This window comes from Oreochromis aureus, linkage group 16 (assembly GCF_013358895.1).
Source record: "Oreochromis aureus strain Israel breed Guangdong linkage group 16, ZZ_aureus, whole genome shotgun sequence".
Lineage (NCBI taxonomy): Eukaryota > Metazoa > Chordata > Actinopteri > Cichliformes > Cichlidae > Oreochromis > Oreochromis aureus.
The window spans coordinates 11,735,774-11,754,043 of record NC_052957.1 but is presented as its reverse complement, the minus strand read 5'-3'; the positions used below and the strand labels follow the sequence as shown (position 1 = coordinate 11,754,043).

The 18,270-nt window shown below is 38.5% G+C and overlaps 1 protein-coding gene across 1 annotated transcript in view; it reads left to right on the top strand.

The window, feature by feature from the left end:
• Positions 1 to 378: 378 nt before the first annotated feature.
• The window catches only part of epha6 (eph receptor A6), a 178,467-nt gene continuing 160,575 nt past the window's right edge, over positions 379 to 18,270 (top strand). The window contains exons 1-2 of the mRNA XM_039599594.1: positions 379 to 401; positions 13,490 to 13,554. Coding sequence (XP_039455528.1) covers positions 395 to 401; positions 13,490 to 13,554 — 72 coding nt within the window. The 5' untranslated portion in view covers positions 379 to 394. The remainder of the gene's footprint in view (positions 402 to 13,489; positions 13,555 to 18,270) is intronic.

Genomic DNA, 18,270 nt, shown 5'->3' with positions numbered 1-18,270 from the left:
TTTGTTTGAAAACATAGAAAGATTCAAACATTTTGGTAGAGGTCAGACTGATATGTGAGGAGTTTATATTAAATTACATGTTAGTAAAGCGAAGAAGAAGAACAGCAAGAAACAAGGTGTTTCATAGGATTGGTACAGTAGCCCTGAGAACGGACTGCAACTTAAGAAAACACCAGCAATAAGAAAAACGCTGCAAAAGCACGCAAAACACAACGGAAATAGGAAAAACGAAAACAGAAATAGGAGAAAACAGATTTCCAAAAGCACAAGGGAAGTGTTTGTGGGGAGACAATAAACCGACGGACCAGTGGCAGGAACCAAAATATGCTAAGAACTGCGCTGGGAGACACTTAAAAGAAGTGGAGGATCTGTCGGTTTTGTGAGGAAAGAAAAGATGAGAGGTAAGTCTGTTAGCCTAACTATTAACTAACTATAGCCTAAAAATCCGTCATCAGTATTATATGAATCATGAGATTAAAACACACTTACCTAGCATGTTTTGGTCCGTCGGGTTATTGTCTCCCCACAAACACTTCCCTTGAGCTTTTGGAAATCTTTTTTTTTTCTATTTCTGTTTTCGTTTTTCCTATTGCCGTTGTGTTTTGTTTGCTTTTGCAGCGTTTTTCTTATTGCTGGTGTTTTCTTAAGTTGCAGTCCGTTTGGCCTCTCAGGGCCACCGTAGTTGGGGACCTTTCATGAGCTATGGAGAAGTTGTGGCTCTAACAGAAGTTCAGAGTTTGTTTGGTTTCTTTTTTTTCTTTTTTTTCTTTTTTTTTGGGAGGGGGGGCATTTGTTTTGAATAATTGTTTGTTTGTTTGCTTGTTTTTTTAAAATAAAATATTCTTAAACAAAGTGAGGTAGATTGTTGCTGTTAACTGTACACAATGGATTTGAAATGGAACTTTCCTTGTAGGATAAGTTTGAAATAGTTTGGAATAAGTCCACAGAGTAGTTTGGTATAGCTTGGCACTTCATTGTGAACACAATAGAGTGGACATATTAATGTTATAAAGTCTCATTGTCTCTGTCAGTTGTGCTGATGTGGTCTCGTTCCAACTCCATGCTCGTGATGAGTACAGATGGACATAGCTTGTTCTCTCCAGACAGGGGGAATCATAGCTCACAGTTAGGCCCCCAATACACTACAGTCACACCTCATTGACCATTATTACAGCAAAGGAAACCAAATCATTGTGAGGGGTGGGGGCAAGGGGTGGCAGTAGAGGACCTTTTCTGAACAGTTTCCCCCTTTCATTCATTCTGTGTTATCCCTAGTTTAGCTCTGTTTGGGAATAAGAGCTAATTGAAGTAATTTTTTTTTTTTTTCTCATTTTCTATTCAAGCAGTGTTAGTAGTAACAACACAAGGAGAGCAACAGTTGTAAATAATTTAGTAGCTCAGGTTACCTTTAAAGAAGAATTTGATGTACATGCCATTTCCACATCATAAGATAAAAATGTAAATTGTCTTTGCTATTTGGGCTGATTGGGACCTGATGAATGTGAAAACAAAGAATTACCTGATTTATTTATTTATTTATTTATTTATTTTACCTGATTTTTGTTTCTGAGAGAAAATGAGATCCACATAAGCGGACATTCATTTTAAATTTCATTAGAGCAGTGGCAGCAGTATAATGTCCTCATAAGTGGATATCAGGCCCTTGTAGAGCAAAATTTAGTATTTTGGTCTAGACATCCCAAAATGTGATGTCCACATATGTGGACACCAGGTCCTAGGAGGTTAAATGGCTGGTTTTAGTGTGGTGGAATATTTATTTCTGTGCTCCAATTATTAACAGTCATACACTACATATACTGATACCTCCAGTCTACAACTTTCTATGACTATGATTTTTTTTCCCCCACAACATGAGTCCATCATTTTATAGTTGGACTACATCTGCAATATGGCATTAATTGCTTGATCCATTCCTGTAGAGGGTTAGACACAAAAAGGCTACAGTGGTCAATATATTCTACTCTACAGCCCTCTGTCCTCCAATCTGTTTGCACGTTGCGTTGCACAAAGTCAGTAGTCAGTTGGCAGCTTCTCTATATTGTTTGATGATTGGCTGGGAGCTAAGTGGTGGTGACGGATTGTGATGTTGATGTATTTACCTCCTCTGTGCTGACAGGAAGCTGTTCCCGTGTCCTGATTGACTGGGTCTCATCACAGCAGCCAGCATCCCTTTGTTTAACCGGGTCAGGTTGGGGAGGGTTTGCTTACTCACTCGATGAGACGTCCATGAAGATGAGAGGAAGACCTTCCTTAATCTTGGCTGACATTGGCGGCTTGGCAAGCACAGCAGCTCACTGTTTCACTTGAAATGGATAAAACTTAACTTCCTCTGGGATAAAGAGTGCTGTAGTGACATACTGAACGCAGGCTGACACTGCATGCTGCTTGGATGAAAGCTACCATCTATATATTTTTTCTTACACGTTCTATGATTTAATGGAATTTGAACAGAAGACCTACTGAAAAAACTATATTTCATATATAAAAGTCTTAAAAGTTTGCAGTAGACTATAGAGATTTTTATTGTTTTTGTTACTATTATTTTCATGAATAACTGTGTTTTTTTATAAAATAGTGTCAAATTCATTATATAAAACAAAGAAATAGGGTGTAAGATCAAAATACACCAGTCAGCTGAATTTGAATATCAGAGAACAGATACACTGACATTTAATTATAAGAATCAAAGCAAAGCTGAATGAATTTATTCACTTTTATGGGATTTAACTCGTTATTTTATTGTCCATTCAAAGTGTTTCCCACAAGTTGTGTATGTTCAAGGACTTTTAGAGCCGTGGTAACCTTATATTACATAATAACTGATACTCATATAATTGACCCAGGTGTCAGCTGTTAGGTCAAAAATTACATTATGCAGGTTCAAAAGTATAGTTCAGTATTTTCAAATTATTGCATATAATTTTGGGGAGCCCGCACTGGAACGAGTCGACACACAAGCGCGCGCACACACACGCCATTGCCTTGTCAGCTAACCCCCTCTAGTGCCGAGCATCCTGCACAGATGCGCTCAGTCTCCTTGTAGCCCCCGCTTCAGCTGCTCTACCGCTGCATCCCAATCATTTCTCTATTCACCGTTCCCATCTCGCTGCTGCAGCGGATCGAGTTGGAGCTGGCAACCCTCGGCACACTGCCGTGCCAAAAGCAGGAGTGAAAGTCTGTCACGACTCCGTGCGCTATAGAAAGGCACCACATTGCGTTTTAATCTGTACTTGAGATTTTTTTTGTTAATATAAATCCATTAACCGCGAATGAAGCGCATGGGAAATCTCCAAAGTAGTTAGGTGGGAAGTGTTTCTCACCTTGTGTGAAAATTTGATTTCACTTTAGATATTTTGCCGACTTTATTCAAAATCTCTCCGTTCCGCGCCACAGCTGCCACTGCCACAAGGTAGAGAATGGACCATCTCCGGCTGTGTCACCCGGCAGCTCTCTACCATCGGGATCAAATGTAAAGACCAGGAGCAGCGGATCGGTGTTTCTGGACCTTCCAGTGACGTGTTTTTATCTGGCTACAGCTACCTCTCGGCTAGAAATACCCAGACATAGCCGGTGATAGATGTTGCAGACATGAGTTTTGGAAACAGATTTTCTTCGTTTCACTCTTTCTTGGAACTGCCCTCACTCGTTTCTGCAACTGCAACCAAGGTAAGGCACATCCACAGAGCGCTGCGTTTCGCTCCTAACATTCCCGACTTTGTGTAGCGTAAATTCCAACAGTTGTATCATCTTTCAGTTCTTTCCCAATGGTTTTAAAAATGTTCACCATACTTACTGTCTTCGGACACATATTGCCGTTACACTACTGTAGGGCAGCAAATTAGCCCGATGGGACAATCGAGTTCAGCCACTAGAAAGGTATCCTTAGTTCGAGCAAATCACCACTCATAAGTCCCGCAAAAAGCCATTCGTGTGAGTTAAGAATGAGAAGTTTCACAGCGATATCACCTTTTAAAAAATTGAATATAGAAAGACACCGGAAACGGCGAAAAGAAAGGAATAAAGGGGGGAAAAGAAAAAAGAAACTTAGATATCTAATATAAACTGCACATTCTACATTTGTTTCCACGGATTACGCATTAATACCTTTATTGTTTTCCAGTTCTTCTACACAGACAAGAGCTGTGACATAATCCAGATTGTGACTTTAAGTTTATTATGTTGCTGTTAGAGTTCAAAGGATTTCCTGGGTTGAGCTTTTTTTCTAAATATGACAAGATTTTAAAAATGATGAAATTTGGCTGCTGAAATGACAACCGTCGGTCTGCTGTAATTACACATTATACATTACACGTACACATGCAAACAGACCGGCACAGACACAGCGGCAGAAGGATTTAATCATTAGGTCGGAGAATGTGTGTGCGTCTGGTGGAGAGTGTGTGCATGTCTGTTTTTGCGCGGTGGGTGTTGCAGTAGATTTTAGAAACGTTTCGAGTCTGAGCTGTCAAAGAGTGCGTGCATATGTAAATGCACTTGGATATAGATGTAGTGCTGAATGTAAGCGCGTGTGTATGTAAGAGTAATTGCGTCAGGCAAACACACCTGCATGCATGCTTCTTTTGCGCTTGCATAACTTTTCTGCCCACCTGTCTTTCTTTGTGATAAGTGACCACAGTGGTCAAATGTGTGTGTCTGTGTGCGTGCGTTCCTCGGTGGCCCCACGTGCACCAGCACACACAACTACTGCATCCGTGAGGTTTAAAATAGTCTTATTGATTGGGCACGGAATACAGCGGGATCTGCCCCCCAGGTTATATTTTATTGTTCTCTCTGTTCAATAAGAGCGATGCTACTCCCTGTTCTCCTAGACAGCTGCTACATAACAGCCTCGCTGTGTGTTTTTCTCTGCCACAGATTGAATGATTGAACTGATGTCTGCCTTCCACTGTACTTTAGTCTCTCATATTGACTGGTCTGGGACCTCGGTGGCACAATTGCAGTCGTTGTCTGCCACAGAGCGGTGCAGCTCAGCATGAGAAAACTGAAACTCTGATGACAAAGAAACGTGTCTTGTAAGACGCCAAAGAAAAAGGGTTTCTCAAATAATTGCTTCTGTATTTGTCAAATTAACACAGACTATCTGCTGTGCATGGTGTCTCTGTGATTTCACCTGCTTTTTACTGGGATGATAGAGTGTGGGCTATGCGTTCTTTCTGAACAGAGTATGAATCAATGTGGTAGGCACTACTGGATGGGCAACTTTCACACTCAGTTCTAAAATCTAGTCACTGCATAACAGCGAAGGAAAAAAATGAACAAATTTTTTGTTTTTTCCTTTTTGTTGGCAGGGGACAAAATCCAACCCAATTACATGGGGGGGTTAGTGTAGATCGTGCTTTTGAACACCAACAAACAGAACTACAAAGATTTGGAATTGCATAGAAAAAAATGGTCAGACTTCATCTGTTAGAAAAACAATAAAAACAGTCACTTTTTGCCTCTGTTCACAGCAACATATTGTATTCCTTACATGAATCCAACCAGGACTGCAGAGAGTTACTAACAAATCCCTACTCACTCACTGCCAAGTCTGAACTAGCACTTTTTCCCCATCAATAAATCTCTGCCCATAATATTATTTTTGGTTTTTCTCCCACCGTTCCCTGCCTTGTCAATTCATCAGAACCAATATTTATTATACTGAACTTTTACAAATCTTATTTACTAACCACTTTCTTGAGCTCTTGTAGCATTTTCCTTTAGCTGAAAATCGGTTATAGTAGCTAAATTAGATGAAGATGTCTTTGTTCCACACTTCTGAAATTGTTCAGATTGTTTTTTTTTTCTTTCCAAAGAATCTCAGGCATGAAAATCAGGAAAGCAATCCTTTCTTGTAAAATGAAAGAACCACATGTGAATGCCTTTTTAAGCTGGTTAAATGCATCTCACACAAACACGAAGTGCTCAGCAAAGCATGGCGTAAAACTCTTGGCTTAGACTCTAATGGTTATTCATTGCAATACTCAAAAAGATCTAGCAAAAAAAAACAAAACTTGAAAATTATGATTCAAGTCTTTGCATTGATTTGTGGTGATGCCTGATTAAAGCTTTTGCTCTCAATGGTGCTTCCTGCAGAGCACCAATATCACCATCATCAGAATAAGGAGATATTTATCAGCAGTGTTTTGTCAAGAAAATCAATCAGCCAGCACTCAAAAAAACATAACTCTGCACCCTTAACTAACAGGCTGGTGTGTGTGTTTTTGCACATATGATAAGCAGGGGCAAGACTGTGTATTTTCATATTAGTTTCAGTATATGCAGTTTTCTTCAATCAGTCAAAATATAATGACTGTTAGAGAGATTTACTAGGATTTTTCTTAATTTATCTTGAATATACAGGTACCATCATTGTTAAGTGGAACACAATTGCTGCTATGTATAATAAAAGGTCTTTCCACAAATTTCTCCTCCCTAGAGTGACTGAAATGGCTCCAGGCTGGAGACTGTTAATTTTCCCAGGGCGTGACCTCTTCAAAAGCATTCCTGTAGTCACATAATTATCATTGACTTGTACGAAATGACACATTTTTGTCCACCTGGTGAACAAGATTCATTTCATACCCCTGATGAAAATGACTCTTCAAAGTCACGAATGAGGAAGAAAAAAACACCTCAATCCAAAATCTGTTTTGACCAGTCTTGCTTCTCAGACTGTTGTGGACATTAGGTCTTCCCTGTACAGAATGAATGAACTACTGTTTTCTAGTTTCTGCTGCAGGACCAAAGTGGGTACTTTTCTTTAAAAGTTGCAAAAGCAATCACGCTAGGTTGGACCTAATATGCATATCATATCATATCATATCATTTTAACACAGCACAAGATTGTGTGCAGTCACATTGATGAATTGGTGTGCACAAGATGATGACCGTGAGCGCTTCTCACGCATCTTTGTTAGTGGCTCAGCTCACCAGAAAATGCAAACAGCAGTAAGATGTACGTAAGATTTTATCCAACCTACTTCATTTGTAATTTTACAGTTAGATTTAGACACTTCAATTCCCAATCCAGACGAGAGATCTCTGTCGAGTGCAGCAGGTTACAGCTCTCTTACACACTGCAGCGCGAAACAGCAAAGATATACAAGAGAGACTCAAACGCGTAAATGGAATACATTGAAAAGTATGTTTTTGTCCTTTTTTTTTATTCTTTCAAATGACAATTGCAAAATAGCTCTGCTCTCTTTGGCACTTTTGTGGGTGTATCTGAATGTAGCTGTGAATGCCATGCTAAAATGACCTATGTCTCAGTGAAGGGAATTTTATCACTTTATAGCAAATTGATGAAGTCAGCAAGATTAAATATTCCATGTGTGAAAATGGCTTATTTCCAGAATCATTCACTTTGTATTTCCAGAATGTGATGCTGAAACCTGAAGCCCGTATTGTGGAAGGTTGTTAAGAAATGTAGATGACAGCTTGTGTTATGTTTTCTGGAACAAACAAACAAACAAACAACAACAACTAAAAACACAGACTTTTTTTTCCAGTTCTTACCTTTGGCTCTTCCATTTCTAACATCAATTTTTTTCTAAAATTGTGTATTTACTTATTTTTAATGTTTTTCAACTTGATTGAAGAGGATATAATGTATCATACTGAACTCTTAGTTTTAGTGTTAAACTGACTTGCCCATTTAGCTGCAGCATGATGCATTGACCTTTGTTAGCATGTAATTTGGGATTATTATGCTACAAATCTTTAGGTTTTGGACGATATTCTGCTTTTAATATATGCTGGGAATGCTGGGGAGTGGGCTAGGGTGTCAGTTTTATCTGTGTTCAGATAAAACTTGGATTGACCTTCTTTTCATGGCATAAAGGGTAATTAAAGATTAATTTATTCATAAAGCTCAGCTTTTCAAATCTTTGGTCAGTACTAACTACACTCTGATCAGAGATGCCAGTGCAGGTGTTTTGCATTAAATAACTGATGGGAATCACTTGTTATGACATTACTGCTTTACACATGTCTATAACTACAATATGCTCAAGAGAGATCCTTCAGCATCCAACCTGTGTTGAATACTGGCACGTATTCCCTTCGCTAATCTCTCATTTAAATACACTTAGAGCCATTATCAGATCCAATGAACCACATTTAAAAGATTTGCTTTGCTGACATTTATGATGTTGTTGAATGTTTGGTCTTGTTGGAGTGTGAAAATGCACCGAAAAGTCTGTCATGCCTGTCAGGTTGCCTTTGTTATGGATAGTTTTCTATTTCACAGCATATCATCTCGTCATGTGTTTCAAGTGCAGCACTTTGTTTACACTACTAGAGGACAATATGCAATCCTGACTGAAATCATCATCAAAATCAATTTTCTAGTGTCTGTTCATCAGTTGTTATTGTTTATGAGGCTTTGGGTTTACGAGAATGGGTTTCCATGAAGCTTGCAAAGTGAAAGGTTCTGATAATATTTGGAATTAAGGCTTATTTTCCTTTTTAAGCTAATTCAGTCTGTAGACTATGTCACTACTTTAATAATAAGAAAAGATGATGCTTTCATTATAATAGGAAACAGTGTTACTACAAAACATATGTGTCTCCTATCACACTTTACTTAAATATCACACTTTATTCAATACCCTAGTGTGCCAAATCAACCAATAATGGATGTTTGAAAACCTGCACAGTGTTTTGAATTCATATAACTCTTTTAGATTTTCACAAGACAGACACCTCTATAATCCAGAAGAGTCTAATGTAGGTCCTTTATTCTACCAAAAGTGCACTTAAAGACGCCTCCTTTTGTGTCTTTACATTCTATACTTTAAAGAGACAGTAGTGCACACAACTGCAGACTGCCTGGATCACTTTTGCCAGAACACTCATACTGCTTCCATATCTAATTTGCATAAAGTAGCACTTAAATAGACCACCTTTGGGTCTGTTGTTTGGGCTGCTGCTATTTTGGGGTATTTGTGTAGCCTGGAAGGGCTGTAGGCCAGACAAGAGATGTCATCATTCTAGTGAAGCTCCATATATTTATGAGTTGGCCAGCTCATGATCTATTTATATCTAACCAGTGGAAGTCCCAGAGGGCCTGCAGCTCCAGGCAGCATTTGCGGGTCCTTCTCAGAAAGACAACTCTATGAAGAGAGCTATAGAGGGGGAGAGAAGATGGGCTGGATTAGCACCCAAGATACATTGCTCCGTATATACAGTATATGCTAAAATATATGCACACCATCAATTACAAGTGCACACACACTACTCACACTACTTTCTAACTAAATTTCATAATACATTTTTTACTGTAAATCTTTAAATGAGTGAATATGTTCAAAAAAAGCATCAGAGAAAAGAAGGCACTTTTTTTTATTATGGTTTTTGAGCTTAGGTGCTATTGGCAGGTCGCACCTTTAACTCCTCTACTGTCAGCTGAACACCAGAGGTGTTTCATTTCTAAGTATCCTTTGTCTGGCTCACAAATCAAGAAGAAATTTCATGGTGCCACACTTTTCTTATAAAGGTGGGAACACAAGGCTTGGACCGAACAGTGCGATGTTCTCACCCGAATAGATTCACACTGCCTCCTACTGTAATGTACATCAGCTGTTCTTTATATATGGTGAGGTGAGGTGTGAATCTCCTTACTGCGGTGAGTGACACAGCCAACTCTCAGTAATTAGGCTGTTCTCAAGGGAGTGTGCTGCTTACCTGCCCACAGTAGCCTAATGGTGTCCATTAACAGCATTGGCAGAGACACCTAGTCTCCAATCTGGCACTGACACTGACATGGCACAGACCTGGCATTGGTGGGCAGAAATAAACACACAGAGATGCTGGAACTAATCCAATACCACCCAATAGCAGAAATATTAGGTAGTGTAGTGAAGATGGGATTTGAAGATGAAAGGCTCAGTATGGTGTCCTATCTTTTTGTATGGGGGGGATGGTAAATCAATAGAGTTTTCAGCTATATTTTCTTATATATCAATGTACATTTTCTACTTTTACTCTTGGGCTATAACAGTATAAATATCATGTGGTACTCACTTTGTTTTCATTTTTCCTAATGAAGTTTACAAGAGGAGTGATGGCCACAGAAAAAGAGAGCACTATTTACTTAAACTCTCAATAAAAAATAGGATAAAATGTTTCATTATTTCATTGTAATGTTTTCATTACAGTAGATATAAATCTCACAGTAGACAATATAATGAGTTGAGTTCCCATAAATCTAATCAGAAACTAAGTGGGGGTTTGTGGTGTAACCTGTGGTATATTAGAGTCCAGTTTAAAGCAATATCATGGCCAGGTGAGGCATGTTCCCAGATAAAAGACCTGGAGTTGATTCCAAGTGTCAAACAGTTGGTAGCTTTTCACTGGAACTCTCAATATAAGGTCCAAAGAGATGTTAGTGCCAAGCAAGAAAGGCCATCATTAAGCTGAAAAATAAATAATTAAATAATCCTATGAGAGAGCTAGCAAAAACTTTAGTAGTGCAATCTGGTACGTTCTTAAAAAGAATGAATGCACTGATCCGATCTGCAAAACCAAAAGGCCCACAAGACCACAGAAGACAACTTGAGTGGATGATTGCAGAACTCTTCTTCGGTTAAGAAAACCCTCCACAGCATCAAACCAAGTTGAGGGGTCCTTGAGGAGTGAGGCAAAATATGTAATCAAGTCACTTCTTACCAAGGGTTTACAGCAAGGTGCAAACCACTGGTTACACTCAGGAACAGGAAGGTCATATAAGATACGCGTTGCCTGCATGTGTTGCCTACGAGCAACACGTGTAGGACTGATTAGAACTAATAAGAGTTATTCAGTGGTCTGATAACAGTTGAGATGGACTGTTTGGGGCGATCGTGGCTCAAGAGTTGGGAGTTCGCCTTGTAATCGGAAGGTTACCGTCGCCCCGGCTTCTCGGTCGTTGTGTCCTTGGGCAAGACACTGACTGGTGGTGGTCAGAGGGCCCGGTGGCGCCAGTGTCCGGCAGCCTCGCCTCTGTCAGTGCGCCCCAGGGTGGCTGTGGCTACAACGTAGCTTGCCATCACCAGTGTGTGAATGTGTGCGTGAATGGGTGAGTGACTGGATATGTAAAGCACTTTGGGGTCCTTAGGGACCATAAAAGCACTATATAAATACAGGCCATTTACTGTTTTAGGGTTTTGCCGCCTTTAGCCTGACACTGAGGAAGTGAACGAAGCACTTAAATGAATGTTTCTTACTCCTCACTGTAAAAGGCTGATTGGGTATTGTCATCACCCTGTCGGGCGGGCAGTCGACAGGATTTTAAAATTTACACCATAGACTAAAAATCTCAGATAAATTTGAATCTCAGTGACCTCAGCCTCAAGGTCAGTAGGCAGAAGTGAAGTTTTTTGAAAATCTTTTAAATCAGTGACATACAATTTTGAAATGCATACAAAAGATGCAACTACTAGGAGGCTGAGGGGTACCAGTGTCCACTGCCAGTATTTTTGTTGTTGTTGTGTTATTTGAATCTTTTTGCTGACAGGTCTTGGACTTTTGCATTTTGAATCCAACTATGGATTTGGATTTTCTGGTGACTAATCAGAGATTCTACTCTTAAAGTCCTCTCTTTATGGATGAGGAAACATGTGAGCCAATTTGCAGAGGGCTCTGCAGATATTCTGGTCATCACAAAGATTGTTTTAGTTTATTTATTTTTTATTCATTTAGATTTTTTCCTTCTGTTTTAAATCTATTCCTCTACTACTTACATAACTTCACTGTATTTGTTGCATTTTTTTTGCATTTGTCAACTCTGTCAGTGCTAGAAAATATTGTCCTGAATGATTTGGGTCTTGGATGCTGTGAAACGTGCATTTCTTGATCCAAAAGTGGTTTTACATTATGTCAAAAGAGTATGTACCATTCCACCCCTCTGAGAATCCCAGTCAGCAGATATTTGGACAATCTCTGTCAGCCAGGCTCCATCAGAAGTGCACTGTGTGAAGACTGGGAAACAGATGCAAATGTCTCTTCTTCTTGTCTGTTTGCCCTGATGTTAACAGAGGACATTCACATAAGTATACATATCACATTTCTTTTGCCTTCACATTGTAATTCGCAAATGGTCGTAATCACAATATCACAGTACTGAAATGGCTTTCTTTGATGTACATTTGGTTGTAATAACTAGCTATTCTAGAGTAATGATGTTAATGGAGATTTATTCAGGGAATATTGTCACTGATAAAGATCTGTGTTGCTATAATGAGTCCCCCGAGGACCACTTACAGAGCTCTAAGTGGACAGTCATGACTGACTGACACTTAAAATTCAGTCTTTAACTTTAAGTCGAAATTACACTTTGGTTTGTCAGAAATCGTGTCGGTAGTGATATAGCGCTATTTAAAAAAGCAACATTTAAGATCTAAGTCAATGACTTCTGAAGGAAATATTTAAAGCTGAATTTTTGCTTCTTGTAATCATTTTTAACAGAGACAAGTGAACAGTTTTAAATAAGTCTATTGAAACTAGTGTTGTTGTTGTTGATGTTTTGGTCTGTTAGCATTGATTCTCTCCTTGAATACTAATTCTTCTCCTGTACCCACTTAATCATGCAGTGCATAGTCACCTAATAGGGACATACTGTAAGAGACTGTCACACATACTGTGTATTTGGCACTTTTGACAAGGTGACTGGATGGGCTCCATGTGATATTTATGGATTCTGAAAATGCATCAGGGTCTTTGTATAAAATCTGTTCCCTACTGTTGTCAAATGTGTGGGAAAACTTTTTTTTTAAATTTTTGTTATTATGCTGCTATCTCACCGAAGGCAAATTCAGGAAGCCACAGTTTTTTTCTTTTCAGTGTAAATCACTTGTCACTGGGAGAAGTGCTTTCCTCCTGAATTATTAAATCTGTTGTCCTTGAGAGCATGACAAAGTATTGACAAGGATGACAATATTTTCCCCTAAAACAGTATTTTTTAACACTACTTGGAAGTTTAAAGTCACCTGACAATGATATTATTATGCTGTGGCATGATTTATATCATTGCATATCAAATCATAGCTTTAATTTATATGCAATAAAACATAGCAGGGTCTTGACTGATGTTTGGCACAATCGAACATACACTTTAATAGCACAGGAAGGATTGATTCATCACTTATAGTATCTCATGAAAAGTCTTGATCATCGCCAGTAGAAGAGCATATTGTGGGTGAGATTGAAGTAAAGCTATGGATAGCAGAGGAGGGAATGGCCTGTTGACAGCAATTTGACTGCAATCCATCAGACTTTAAATTGTGTTGCAAGTGGCAAAAATGTTGCTCCTACTGTACACGCAACTGTGCTCATAAATATTCATCCAAGAAACTCATTTTCGTTAATATGAAAAATGTCTAGATGAACACGTTTTTGACTGATTTTTCAATTTACAGTGTGAAAGAGAACTTTTTATGTGTTCCCAGATGGCTAATATATGTATTTTCTCCTCTTATTCTCATTTCAGTTGTGTTGCTGGATACAACGTCTGTGCTTGGGGAGCTTGGATGGAAGACATATCCAATAAATGGGGTAAGAGGGGAACCTCTGTTCCATGTTATTTCATGTCTTCTTACTGTCCAGAATGTCTTGTTAAAAAAGGAATAGCCATTGTTGCATCAGTGAGATCAATTATATTGATTTAAACAGGACAAAATTGGTAGAATGATCCCTTTGTGGATTCGTTTTGTATTCAGATTCCTCTGTCCACACTGAAAATACAAAAATGAGGTGAGGTTTCTACAAAACCTCCTACTATGGTGTCAGTTTCGTACTCCTGATTAATTCCTATCTCGTTTCTGTCACGTTTGGGCCACATTATTCTTTAATTCACACATGCTTTTTTCCATATTAAATATACATTCTTGAAATGTTAAGATCGCCGTTCTTTCATGATTCATTTTGCCATCTTATTCATAGTCCAAGATTGTAGTTTTCAACTTTTCTTTTAAACTTAGGTTGCCTCTCAGCATAGAAACAATGACTGCTCTATACCCTATTTTGTGTTTTTGTCTGTCAGCTACACCAAAGGGATGTTCCAATTTTGTTCTGACAGTAAATGCTTGAAGCCCAACAGCAATTTCGTGTCCACCTGAAAATCAGAACTTTGGAAAAAGCAGCAAGTGTCAAACAATTCCTGTATATTGCCTTGATAAAATATAGATGCGCTGACAACAAACTGGAACATCTTCAGATCAAAACCTTCACACTGCATCAAAAGCTTTCTCTCACCGTGCTGACACAATACCTAAAAGACTGATTGAAAATGTCTTCAAGCAATAAGGAATAGCAGTGGAACTGCCTGACTTCCACTACTTTACTCATATCCCGGTCTTTCCTCCATGCCAATTATCTATGACACGACCCAATTCATGGTGGAACCTAAATACAGGAAAGAGGGAGAAGCTACACTAAAACTGTGAGGTCCATAAGTATTTGGACATTGATCTCTTTACAATGTCACAGTGTATTTAAAATAAGATAATCAATATTGATATATCAAAACTGCTAAGTAATTACTACCATTTTTATATGTACTAAATAAAAAGAACATCATTTTAAATGGAAATTGTTGTTCATACATGCATTCCGTGTCTGAAGTATAGAACCTGTGGACATCACCAAATGCTGCCAGGTCTTTCCTGCACCTTCAGTTGCTGCTTGTTTGTGGTCCCCTCAGTTTTTTTTCTGTAGTAGCTGAAAAACATGCTCTATTGGGCTGAAATAAGGTGAGAGACTTAGCCAATGTAAAAGATGCCACTTCTTTGCTTTGAGAAACTCCTGGGCTTTTTTTTTTTTTTTTTTTTGCAGCATGTTTTGGGTCATTATCCATTTGCTCTGTGAAGCGCTGTTTGATTAGCTGTGCAGCATTTTTCTGAATCTGAGCAAAGAGTGTAGCCCTGTACACTTCAGAATTCATCCTGCTACTTTTATCTGCAGTCACACAATCAGTAAACACTATTGACCATGTTCACTGGCAGCCATACATGTATATACTGTAACATTCCTTCACTATATTTGACAGATGATAGATGAAGTTAATTTTGTTTTTCATTTAGTCTAATTTAATTGGTTCTTGAATGTAACCAGTGGTTTGCACCTTGTTGTAAATCGTCTGTTTTTACATTCAAGAAATTGTCTCTTGATTGTAGACTTTGACAGTGAGGTCCCCACCTCCTTGAGAGTGTTTTTGACTTGACTGGATGTAATGAAGGGTTTTTTCTTTACCATGGAAATCCTTCATCTTGCACTTTAGTTGTCTCCTGTGGTCTTTCAGGCCTTTTAACATTGCAAAGTGCATTTCTTTCTAAGACTATACCAGATTGTTAATTTGACCACTCCTTGACCACAACATTTTATGGGGGTCTTTATATATGGGTGTATAAAAAAAGTCTATATTTCAGAATTAAACACTGTACTTTTGTTAAATACCCCAAAATGGAATTTACAAGCCTGCACTTCCATCACATCTTGACTGTTTGCACATCTTGACTGTTTGTATAGTCATGGTGTACAGAGGCAAATTTGCAAAATCTGTCATTAGTTTTACACACTCAAGTGTAAGTTAACGCAACTTCTGTTTTTCCAGTTTATAAGCATTAGTTCATCACTTCTGTAAAACAAAATAATACTGAAAAGTCAATTATAAGCTAGTTTTAAAAATAATAATTAGTTCTTTTAAACTATGTATGACCATCTAAGATTTGTTCTGCCAGGGAGCTAATTATAAATTAATGTTATGCCACCAAACTTTAGACTTCAATATATCCTAAAGTTTGCTGTTTACTTTCCCTCTGGTAAACAGTTTGATTATATTCTCATGTCACATGAGAGTTTATTCTCTAATTGCCTGAGTCTGATGACCTTGGATCCACTTATAAGAAAGTTTCAGTAACACCAGCCAACAGTAGCAAAAGCAGCAGCACTTACCAACAGCAAAAGTTCAGGATATCCTCAACAACTCACCTCAATATCACCGTCACTGGTCAGAAGTGAGTTTTATTGACTCACCGACCCATATCGGACTCCTTACACAAAGTTTTACAGCCTCCTCCAGAATAAATAGGCATGGACACATTTGGAAGCTGAGGCAAACAATGGACTGACAGTCTGTACTTCCTACAGATGAAAGCCAGCTGGGGTCTTAGAGGAAACTTAGGAGAAAAAATGTTAAATATCACAAAACATCCCATTGATATATTATTTAAAATGTTCTTCCTGATTTATTATTATTCAAATACATTAAAATGTAGCGTGTACAGAGATGTTTTATATAGAGACAATAGATGTGGAAAACTGACAGCCATTATGGTGAAATACAGAGAGTTGGCCATGGCCATTGAGTGTTAGGGCCCAATAATACCCGCTTTACGACAACATTGACATCAAATACATCCACTCTTGCAAGCCTCTGTTTGCCTTGGCTGTGCACCTCTTGATTTTTGTAGTCTGCCTCATTTTGCAACTACCACTGTAGCTGGGTTGAAGACACAGGTGCAAGATTGAGTTTCTGTAGTGATAGGTCATTAAAATGTAAAAAAAAAAAAAAAACAAAGATTACACAAAAGGAGATGTTGCAATAGTTTGACTTTGTGTAAAATCCATCCATGAGTGTAGGATTGCATCAGAATCACTTTGTGGAAAACACTTTGAAAAAGAGAAAAGTCAGCTCTGATGTGGAGCTATAATGTGAGTGTGGAAACATCTGCTGTATCGTTCAGAGGAATAGGTACTTATGCCATAAGAGCACTCATTAGCATCCTTAAGCTGAACAAGATGGATGGATGGATGGATGGATGTTCACTTTGCTTCATTGTGGCTAAAACCATGTGATTGTATTACTAATGTAACTAATTGGCTTTGTGATTGTAGGAGATACATTATAAATGCAGAAAATAATCCAAAAAAAGCCCTTGCCTGAAAATATATAGTTTCTCATAGAAACAAATAATTACATGTATTCTTTGAAAGTAATTGTGATCAAATGGTGTCACGACTTCACCCCCACCCGTCTCTTTCTGTCTCTCCCCACATGGCCCTTGGTGGCCCATATCAGGGTTATGGAGGTGATTACATCATGTAGGTTGTGGTGACAGCCGCCCAGAGCGTTAGGGAGGAGGGAGGGAGGCTACTGTCTTCATGATTGAGCTGTCAGTCCTCTCCCCTCCTCACTCATCCTCTGTCCTCCGATTTACCATTAATATTTAAGGCATGAGGTGAGAGGGCCTGAGGGAAGGTGTGAAGATCTGGGGAGGTAAAATAGTTTAAATCCCCCACACTAGCTGGAAGCAAGCAAGAGCAAGTCAATCTCCACCATATTAGACACAGCCTCGTATCAGGCCAATACAGCAGCGCATCATGTAGCTGCCTATCAGAGTTGCACACTAGTTCTAGTTTTGGGCATAAACTGCTGTCAGTCAGTCCTGCCCAGTACACCTTAAAATAATTTCATATGGCGTTTCTGTCCTAAAACGATTCCCCAATGATGGACTTGCCAGGAATATAGCTGTGTATATGATATGAAATTGAAGAGGAAGTGGAAATATATAGATATATATGTATGAATCTGTTTTTTTATTAATAGCCTCTAAATAACTCTTGTAACAAGAGGAAGATGAGTGGCTGTGTAGAGTACACTCTAGGGGCTTGCAAGCATTTTAATGCTGTGGCAATATAATTTTTTACATTTCGCATAACGTCAAAAATTCATGCTGAATTACTTGTCGACACTTTGCATTATATCCAAAAGTGTAAAGTTAACTGTTACTGGATTAAAATATTACTGGAAAAAGAAAAACTTTAAAATGTGATGATTCTCAAGCAAGTTTTGTTTTTATCTTTTTTTTCTCATTTCTTAATGGATATTTGAGCATCCAGTCACAACATCTGGATGACATCCTAGCTATATGTAGCCCCTGTTATATATGGTGTACCTGACAGTTGAACGAGAAGAGATTTAATGTACCTTTAATTGACTCACAGCCACTTCAGCTCCAAATGAGGATAACTACCTCCCTATCTACCCAGGTGCATCTCAGCATGTAACTGACCTCACTCCGTGTCTTAGCTTCACATCTCCTGCCTCGAGCTGTCCTGTTAAATCTTTTTGCTGGGAGGTATGCTTTTATTTCAAACATACCTTAAAAAATGAAACCTAATTTTAATTCCATGTCTTACATCTTATATATGTAAGATATATGTTTTCCTAAAACAATCAAGCTTCAAATGAAAATTATTAGCTTGGAATCA